This window comes from Leguminivora glycinivorella, chromosome 17 (assembly GCF_023078275.1).
Source record: "Leguminivora glycinivorella isolate SPB_JAAS2020 chromosome 17, LegGlyc_1.1, whole genome shotgun sequence".
Taxonomy (NCBI): Eukaryota; Metazoa; Arthropoda; class Insecta; order Lepidoptera; family Tortricidae; genus Leguminivora; species Leguminivora glycinivorella.
In genome coordinates this window covers 21,294,077-21,304,766 of record NC_062987.1, presented here as the reverse complement: position 1 = coordinate 21,304,766, position 10,690 = coordinate 21,294,077, and the positions used below count along the sequence as shown (strand labels likewise).

The following is a 10,690-nucleotide window of genomic DNA, read 5'->3' as shown; positions in this document are numbered from 1 at the left end:
ATATATGAGGAAAGAATTGAACTGTAGCTTGTAAGTACTTATCAAACATTTTTATTATCACATTGGTACATAATATTTTTGTTTAGTTCTGAATTAATTGCCTGGAAATTATATTACTTCCACAGGTAAACAAATCTAAGAGCAAGAAAATAATAAGAAACAAAGATATTAAAAACGATTTATCTAATTGAGAATACCGGTCTACCAATCTCCAACCAACGCAAAATCAAATTTACAATAAAAATACTTCATAAATATTCAAAATAATTAAATGTTTATAATAAATGAACTAAATAAAATACCTACATATTACTTCAACTAGGTACGTATGTACCTATTAACTAAGTAATTTTATTTTAATAACAAACTTAAGTAAACATTAATATCGTTATCATTACCACATAAAATTAAACGTGGCATTTAAAAATATCGGCAAAATGTTATCAATCCTAATCAACTATTTTACGACCCCGTTAATCCCCAGAATCCTCCATTGTTTACCCCTTGCGCTAATCCCCCTGTTTACCGTGGCCAGCGGGACCACCCCTCCCTCCCCCGCCTTGCACCCTTCCTCTTAAGGGACGCCTGGGCATTGCAATCTTCACTTGTGCTCCGACTTCCAATCGAGACACACGTGCTCTAACGCTCAACTGTTCCTTCACGATCTTCAACTGTTTTTAATATTTCTTTTGTTTGCGCAATGGCGTTACTGTGGACCCCGTACGCTGACGAAGCTCTGGACTTGAGTAAAGCCGCCGTGAAGACGGAGCCGGTGGCACCGAGCCCGCCCTTGCTCCCTTACATGCCCACCACGACCAGCCCGGTGCCGTTCTACCCTGCCATGTACCATGGTTACCCGCAAGTGCCTCCTGTCAGCCCAATGTACCATGGATACCCAGTTCCTGAGATGTCTCCGAGCAGCAGCTCAGGACACGACGAAGCTATGCTATCAGGCAATCGGATGGCAACATTATCACCACCAGACTCACCTGAAGCTAACCACGATCATCAAAGCCTCGCCAGGCTGTCAAACCACGTCGATATGGAGTTCCTGACTGATGACCCCAACTATCAAGCTTTTGAGCGTGACGCTTTAAGAGCCATGGCTGAGAAGAACGGAGGAACTTTATTAGGAAACAATCCTCGTATGCGCCGCTCCGTCCGCTCCACAAAGGAAACTGTGGATGACTCTTACAGACAGCAGAGGGAGAGGAACAACTTCGCTGCGAAGCAGAGCAGAGACCGCAGGAAGCTGAGAGAAGTGAGGCTCGCCCTTAAAGTGACTTACCTTGAAAAGGAAGCAGCAAAGCTTAAGGCAATGCTTGCTTCGGGACTTTGTGTTAGATGTAATTCTTTCCGCGAATAAAATGAAAAGCCTAGATTTTGGAGTGTCGTGCAATTTTTGTATATATCTGTAGATATAGTTAGTTTAATTTACATTGTGCAATTTATTGTAATAGCTAACTTATGTTCCTATGTTGTGATAAGCAAGGACTGATATTTGTCTAAGATTGTAGAAGAAAAGATTTAGTTTTAAGATTTGAGATGTTTATCTAGTCTGCAGATAATAAAACAGATTGACTGAATTACTTTATTTTTATTGCCTATTCTGTTTAATTACCCATTGATATTTATGATTAATTTCATCCATCAGCATCACATAAATTACCATAACATACATACAATACATATAATACTCCTGTCACAAGGGTAACCGATCTTGATTTTTAGGCGGATATTTTTGTTCAGTAACGGCTTCATAATATAAAATTTATTCATATACTTTAGAAAGCTAAATAATCAATGTACTTATTACATAGGTAAAATTGATTTCTGCATTTGTGTTACTTCTAACTTATTATCAAATAAAAAGAGACGTCAAGATACTTATCAAATAATTGGTGGTTCAGTTTAACATACATTGTTGAAGTTCAATTTATATAAGTAGATAAAACATAATATAAAAAATACCAAATGCAATAACGGATAGTCGGTTCCATTCCGTTTAAGTTAGGTAGTAGACCTAATATTTCATGTGTCTATGGATGTTTAGTTTTAAACTTGTATCTACTTCATGATATTTGGAACTGCATAATCGGAAACGGAATTTCTTATGGCAGTGTAGTATTTTTCCCAAATAAAGTTTTACAGCTGCAACTTTAATCCTTCCCGATCTAAATTGCTGTACTAAAACAGCACTTTCATTTTTAGGCCTAATAAATCATAACTTAATCCGTTTTTAGAATATCGACTACCTTTTGGGATCTATTGGGAGCATTGCGAACCATTGTCGCAGTCGACAGTCTTTTGCGAGACCCGTTATGTACGCCATTGTCATTTATGGCAGACAATGACGGTTGCGAATTTTAATCCTTTTCGAAGAACTTTCTTCAAGGTGGAGCGTTGCAAATCTGTTGCAAATTGCATGGTTTTACCGATATGTAATAGTTTTTAATATTTGAGAAAATATTGTTTTTCATTTATTAAGTTACCTATCTAAATGTATTTGAGACTTAGATACACAATTTGAAATAAATGTAAAAAGTAGATATAAATAACAACCGGAGTGGATTTAGTTAGTAAGTAGGTTAGGTTATTCCTAGTATTATTTGTAATTTTTAATTTATTTAGTTGGTGAAATTATGTGTAATTGTTAGTAATTAAGGATTTATTGTATTAACTTTTAATTAATTGAATAATTTTTTGTTTTATTATATTGATGATGCATATAGTATTTAGATAGTGACTAGTGACTTATATCTATTTAAATTTCTGTTTTATTTTCTGCACCAATTATAAGTTTCTGTTTGGTCCAACAGATTGACTGGTAGAGAATGCCTTAAGTTCGCGATTTGTACTTTATGTTGTGCAATAAAGGTTAAATAAATAATAAATAAAATGTAAAAAAAAAATAACAACCGATGATTTACTGAGAGAGTCAATCTTTTTATATGAAACGGTGTGATTACTATATACTCGTAGGTATAAATAAATATAACCTTAACAATAAGCAAGTTTAACAATTACTTCTATACCTACCTAATTAAGTACACGTATTGTAAATAATGTAATCTGAAAAGCAATTGATTTAACACAAGCATCTAAAGATATAACTGATAACCTAATTTTTGTTCCGTATAATTTTTTTAACAAATGTTATATTTTAGTCTACTACAACGATTGTTACCACTACTAAGTACGCAAGTGAGAACCTCATACCTAACTGTCAAACCTAACCCTTCAGCCGCAAGCTGAAACCCGTCATTTCAAACAGAATCCCACATAATAACGGGCACATCGGTTAGGATCGAATTACGGAACAGTTTTGCAGCTGCATAATACTTCACAGCATAACAGTCACTATGCTACATGTGACAAATGTCATTTATGAACGTACAAGAACGCGGAAAGATAGCAAATCCCCTGTGTGTCACGCGCCTGTCATTTGGGAACCCGTGCAGCACTTGCCCAAGCGGCAAAAAATGCATTCATGATATTTGTGCCATATTTTGCCGCATTATGTGGGAATGATTTTCAAATTTCTTTTGAAGTTCTCATGGTCCTGTTTGAGTTAGGAACTCTTTCGGGGAAGTTTTTTTGCACTTTATAAGGATGAACTTGAGACCGTTACTTTTCTTTTGCAATTCTATCTGTGTATTTATAATGTTTTAAGATACCATTTTTAGGGTTCCGTAGTCAACTAGGAACCCTTATAGTTTCGCCATGGCTGTCTGTCCGTCCGTCCGTCCGTCCGTCCGCGGATAATCTCAGTAACCGTTAGCACTAGAAAGCTGAAATTTGGTACCAATATGTATATCAATCACGCCAACAAAGTGCAAAAATAAAAAATGGAAAAAAATGTTTTATTAGGGTACCCCCCCTACATGTAAAGTGGGGACTGATATTTTTTTTCATTCCAACCCCAACGTGTGATATATTGTTGGATAGGTATTAAAAAATGAATAAGGGTTTACTAAGATCGTTTTTTGATAATACTAATATTTTCGGAAATAATCGCTCCTAAAGGAAAAAAAAGTGCGTCCCCCCCCCTCTAACTTTTGAACCATAAGTTTAAAAAATATGAAAAAAATCACAAATGTAGAACTTTATAAATACTTTCTAGGAAAATTGTTTTGAACTTGATAGGTTCAATAGTTTTTGAGAAAAATACGGAAAACTACGGAACCCTACATTGAGCGTGGCCCGACACGCTCTTGGCCGGTTTTTGGTATTTATTTTGACATGGCATTAGGATTTAGGGTTTAAAATTTGACAATCATACTAATATTATAAATGGGAAAGTGTGTTTGTTTGTCCGTCTTTCACGGCAAAACGAAGCGACGAATTGATGTGATTTTTTAAGTGATTTTGGCTGCCACGTGACAGACTTAGCCTAGTGTGGGGCCACAGGACAAACGTAGGTACCTATTTTAATAATATCTTATTAATAATAAACTATTCCTATTCTTCTTCTGATTCTTCTAAGTGGAAATAGTTGAAGGGATGGAGAGTGACATAGGCTACTTTTTGTCTCTTTCAAACGCAAGCGAAGCAAGATTTAGTATCAAATATACATTAACTTCGGTTAGGACAATAGTCACTGAAATATATAAGTATGAAAACGGATCATATCGCGTATAACAGATAACCCGCTGACCACAAACGCTGTGAAGAGTTTAAAACGTCGGGATGTACATTTTTTATACACGATATAATTTGTTTCTATATTCATATTAAAAATGTTTAAAAAATGTTTACGTTCGATGTGTAATTTACAAATAGATGATACATGCAAACCACATTTCATTAAATATAATATTCTAACATTGCCTTGTCTGTATATCTTTGAATCAGCCGTCTATGTCAAAAATAATATTAGTCAATTCTCTGTTTCCAATAGCGCTCGGCGATGTAATCAAGTTTACACACGTTCAATAAAAACGGCTCTTCTTGCGAAAAGTATTTTCGGTATGGCACCTAAGATTTACAATAAATTACCAAACAACATACTAGAATTAGGTGACATGGTAGATTTTAAAAAAAGTCTATTTAAATTTTTGGCAAGGAAAGCCTACTATTCTATTAAAGGATTAAAGTGTATAAACAAACATGATGTAAAAATTGTTCTTGAATAAATAAACTGAAACTGAAACTATATAAAATTTAACGAAATATAATATTACATTTTCAGGTTCCATTATTTTTTAACATATTACTTGTTATAAAAATTACAGCCTGTACAATTTGGCACAATATTTTTAACTAAAAATGAATAATATTTGTGATAAAATTCTATGCTAGGTACCGTATCTTTGATCGTAATAATTATATAATTTTAAAATATTTCGTTATTCTAACGGAAACTACGAACACCTATCTACAAATTTAGATTTTTGTTAGTTGCGGCATACGGTACGTATTATGGTCACGTTATAATATAAAGAATAGTTCAAATTTATTTATATATCACCTTTCCTTGTTACCTATATCATTTCGTGCTATGTGCGCGAAGCCGCGAACTAAAACCTACCTGCAGGGGTTGCAAGGTCAACGACCCCACCCGAGCGCGCGCGCCGGCTCGCAGTAGGTACTGTGGGTACCTAACCAAATTTAACCATGCCTGCGCGCTCGTTTACAAGGCACATGCATTTTAGCTTGTGTGTATTTTATGTATATAAAATAATTATGTATTCATTTTCATATTTATTTATTGCTTTTTTTTTACACAGCCAGCACATGTAAACTATACAGGCTTCCTGTATAATATTTGTGATAAAATTTAACGTTTGTATAAACTTTTACATATATATGAAGCTTCAAATAATTTTCATCAGCGAGAAAATACGAAACAATGAATTTTGCCATAAATATTGTAACCGAGAGATATTAAAACCTTTATAATGTAGAAACTAATCGTTTTTGAAAAAAAAAAACACAAAAAGATATCCCACTGCCCGGGCTCGAAACCAGGACCGCATTGATCAGTGAGAGCCGTAAGCGGTGATGAAACCCACACGGCCAAATTCTACTTGCGACTGACGGGCAAAATTCGCCAATACATGTCACATAGTACATTGTGAAATAATTTGTTTTTGTCCTAAAACAGGAATTATGTAATGTACACTCGTAATAATGAAATGATAATTTAATTTCATTTTGTTTCGCTTCTCTATTCTAAGAAAAAAAATGGCTCGGCGCAGCGAGCGGCACAGCCCCTCCGTCCGAGAGCCGTCAGGCAACTGGCGCACGGTGCGTGGCGCGTTCAAAGGTAGCCCCTTAAGATTAGGTTTAGTCTCAGGTCTTATTTGTTTAATATTTGCTGCATGCTCAATCGCCACAAAAAATATTTGTATGCCTACAGGCAAAGCATAGCGACACTGACACAACTCCATGTAAGATCTATATGTACCTATGTTTACAAATAAAATATGATTTATGATTTATAATCAGTTTTAACTTTGAATTATTTTTTACTAACCCCCGACGCAAAAACGACGGGGTGTTATAAGTTTGACGTGTCTGTCTGTCTGTGTGTGTGTTTATCTGTGGCACCGTAGCTCCCGAACGGATGAACCGATTTCGATTTCGTTTTTATTTTGTTTGAAAGCTGAGTTAGTCGGGAGTGTTCTTAGCCATGTTTTATGAAAATCGGTCCACTATGTCGCGGTAGGGGATTTTTCAAAATTTTAATTTTGTGGTTAGGTCATTAAGAATATAATTATAATGTACCTATTTGAATCATTACAATATGCTTGAAAACATCTTTACGACGCTACAAGTTATTCGTAATAATGTATAAGCAGCCAAGAGAAAATTGAATGCTTTAAAACGATCTGAAAAAGTTGTTTGTGTAACATCATCATTAGTGACCTCATGATCATTTCCGGTCAGTGTGTGGCATTCTATCATTTTGTCAGTACCTTTGTTGGCCTTATAAATGATCAGCCCACTGCATCGTGGGTTCGAATCCCGAGTAAGACGTATTGCGCGTATTGTGCGACAATTATACGAATCATCATCCATCATGATGTCAATATGTGTCTCGTATAAATAAAAGGTTGACAGAACTGTTTGAGATAACGGTAAACATTTATATTCGCGTAAGACTATTCAAAACTTATTCCTTACCAGTTTTTCTAGCTGTGGTCATAGAGAGACAGATAATTATATTGATTTTCAGTACATATATTTTTCCTACACGAGTTTGCAAAATAGGTACCTAGTACATGTCTTGTCAGGAAACTTCAAAGAGCCATATGCACAGAAAATCGTCGTACGATACACATGCGAAAAGGAAATTCCTAACTGCCTTCGGTCGTGTTTTAATTTGTGACCACTTCTTTCCAATTTGGTCTTTTCCGGACTTGTATCTAAATACCGGACTTGTATTTGAATAATAAATAAATAAATAAATCTTAATGTACTATTTAGCGGTATATTTTCTAAAATGGAACTTAACAGTTTATTTTTCCCTAAAAAGCTCTACGTACAAACTCAATAAAAATGGGTGCGTATCGATCGATATAACTACTTGATATAATTTTAGTGGTAATAACGATCATTTGATATAATTATTGAATGATATAACAACTAATAATATACTAACAATTTGTATAATTCTTATTTAATATAATGCTCATTTTTTCGAATAACATTTATTATAACATACTTTGAGTATAATACTTAACTCCGATAATAAATTAATTGTATAACACAAATTCTGTCTAAAGCACAGTAGAATATTTTTTTTTACAATAAATTATTTGCCGGGAAAGTAGATTAGGTTAGAACTGTGACCCCTACACACAACGCGCTGCTACCAGAAAAATAGGTTAGGTTAGGTTAGAACTGTGACCCTTAAACATATGTACTGCTATCAGAAAAGTAGGTTAGGTTAGGTTAGAACTGTGATCCCTTCAAATATAATAAAATTAATTCATGAAATGATTTATACTGTTTGTTATTTATATTATACTAGTCATATACCAATAGATAGTTATACCATAAAACGGTTATTATAAATAAGTGTTATACGAAATAATTATTATACAAAATAAAAGTAGATATTTTGTGGTTATATCAAACAATGGTTATGTCAAATGAGTGATTATATCCATTAAATATATACCAAATGTTGTTATATCAAATGTTACTATATCAAAAAAAGTTATACCAATCATTACACACCCAATAAAAATACATTTTGCACATCAATGTGATGTTTTTAAATTATATTCAAATCCTAATCCTCGATACTTAACTAACCGCCTAAAATCTACCGCTACGCGATAACAAATTAAACCACGCAAAAGTCGGCATCGTCAACAAGCTCATTATTCATTATTTAACGTAATCCTTTGCCTTATCACTTCTAGAAACTCACCACTGCATTGTTCTTCAAAAGCTCAATATTACACAAAACAAAACAGTTATCATTAATATCAAGACGCCCGCATCGTCAGTTTTCGTTTTTGAAAGACTTGCTTAATCCGCTTTAATGAATCTTGTCCTTACTATTTTCTATTCGATCGCAAATCCTTAAAGAAAAACTAAAGGATTTAAAGCGATCCGTCTCACTTCAAACGCCATTTAACATTATGTCCTCTATAAAGGACTTTGAGACCACCGTGACGTCATTATTCAAAATGGCGGACGGAAGTCGCGAATTTTATTGAACCATCAGTGACAGTTGCGGCTTAGCGTGCTCGGATGACTTTGGTGAATGGTATGGTCAGTACGAGTTATTGTAAGATTTGTAAGTGATATTCGGAAATAGAACAGATGTCATATCCTGGACGTAATAGTTATGTTCCGCCGGAGGGTCTTACTTAAGCTCGGTTGAATCTGTCGTTTTACATTTGTTGTAAGTATAAAAAGCCTATTTCAGTCACTTTAAAAAATTCAACAAAGATCTGACATGTGCTTCCCATTGCGGAACGACTGTAAGTAGGTACCTAAACTCCGCAGAAATTACTTTTTACTAAAACCCGTAGACCCGACTAGTAAGTTAAAACTGTAAAAAAGTATTTTTTGGCTCTAAAATTTTCTTTAATTAAGGTTATAAAAAGTAGGGACAAAATCAAATTATTTTATTGAATACTTTTTTTATTTGTTCTTTTTTCTAGTAGTCACACCACTATATATAAATTATAAATTGAAATAGATAAAATAATTTGCTAGTTGTAAACTTTGTAACTTTCGTCGACTTTTGTCTTTTATTAGATCAATCAAGAAACATATATTTATTTGGTAATTTCAAATTTTTAATTAAAATCATAATTAAAAGGTCGTTTAAAATTAAAACTGAACCCAAAACCCATCAAATAAAAACAAAATAGATCAATTGTTTAATCAAATGTAGCGTGAAATATATTGTCTTGCAAAATGCATTCCAATAAGGCCTAGTTACCCTTCTAGTGCCTGCGCCAAATCTTGGGATTAGTTGTCAAAGCGGATCCCAGGCTCCCATGAGCCGTGGTAATAATGCAAGGAGGATGATGATGATGATATTTTCCGAAACTTGCCATGTAGGAAATAAAACCCCGTTATATTTGGTTATCTAAAGCCAGTTTCGTTTTCTTTCAATCCCTTATTTGCCAAGAGTGGCAAAGAAGCTTTAGTTTCATGTGTTCTGCCTACCCCTGTATGGGATACAGGCGTGATTGTATGTATGTATGTATAAAGCCAAGCCACGTTTGTACCGCAACGATCGACGAATTGTGATCAAATAGCCCTCCTGATCGATCACCCATAACCGGCACAAAGGACATCGCCATTCAACGGGTTAGCAAATAGGCGCGTGACCCGTTTCACAAATAACAAGGGATTTTAACCGTTTTCTCTTTAAAGTTAAAAGTGATCTTTGTGTGAGTATAATATTGTAATAATGGCAGATGAATTTGATTTCCGCAAAATGGACAATGCAACCGTTAATCGGGTGCAAGTTGCATTTATTTCTATTATTGTGGGTTTGTACCGTTTGAATACATACTGCAGATAATAGTTTCTAATAAATAAACGTGTGATATAATTTGTAAAAACGTATATCAATGATACAATGATAATATGACATGTGGTCAATTACCTATTTCGTCACTACTACTTTGAAAAAACCTCGTATCTCACGCTGCTCCTTAAAGTTAAAACGCAGTAAGTCTATATGCATTCCATACATACTTACTACAATTTTCTTTTCATTGACAGACGAAGACACAAGTTTTTTTAAAAGTAGTGACGATTTATAATTTTATTGAAACATTACAAAATGTTTGCCTTGGAAAAAGTTAGGTATCTACATACTACCTATGTTATGTAGGACGTAGGGCCCTTGATCTGTCGGTTTAGCCCGTGGTTGACTGTAGGAGATAGCCTTCTGGTATTAAGCCCACCATTTAAACTTTTTTATGACAATACAAAAACAAATCATTTATTCACAGGGATACTTTTAAACGTCATATAAAAAGATTTAAAATTGAATTGAAATTATAATTGATGATACTATTTGTAACTAAAGTACATAATAACGCTACGGCTATTAATTAGAAAAGTATCTTCTTCAACCTAGCGTTTTCCCGGCCTAGCGCCAGGGTCCGCTTTCCTGCTCAGCCTTCTCCACTTTGCCCGGTCTTCGGCATCCTGAGGTGAAAGATTGTTCTCTTCCATGTCCGCTGTCACGACGTCCAGCCAGCGC

At 34.5% G+C, this 10,690-nt stretch overlaps 1 protein-coding gene across 1 annotated transcript; it reads left to right on the top strand.

Moving 5' to 3' along the window:
- Positions 1 to 700: 700 nt before the first annotated feature.
- Positions 701 to 1,366, top strand: LOC125235144 (D site-binding protein-like). Its single transcript, XM_048141593.1, has one exon. It carries the CDS (start codon positions 701 to 703, stop codon positions 1,364 to 1,366), a length of 666 nt encoding a protein of 221 aa, XP_047997550.1.
- Positions 1,367 to 10,690: the final 9,324 nt, after the last annotated feature.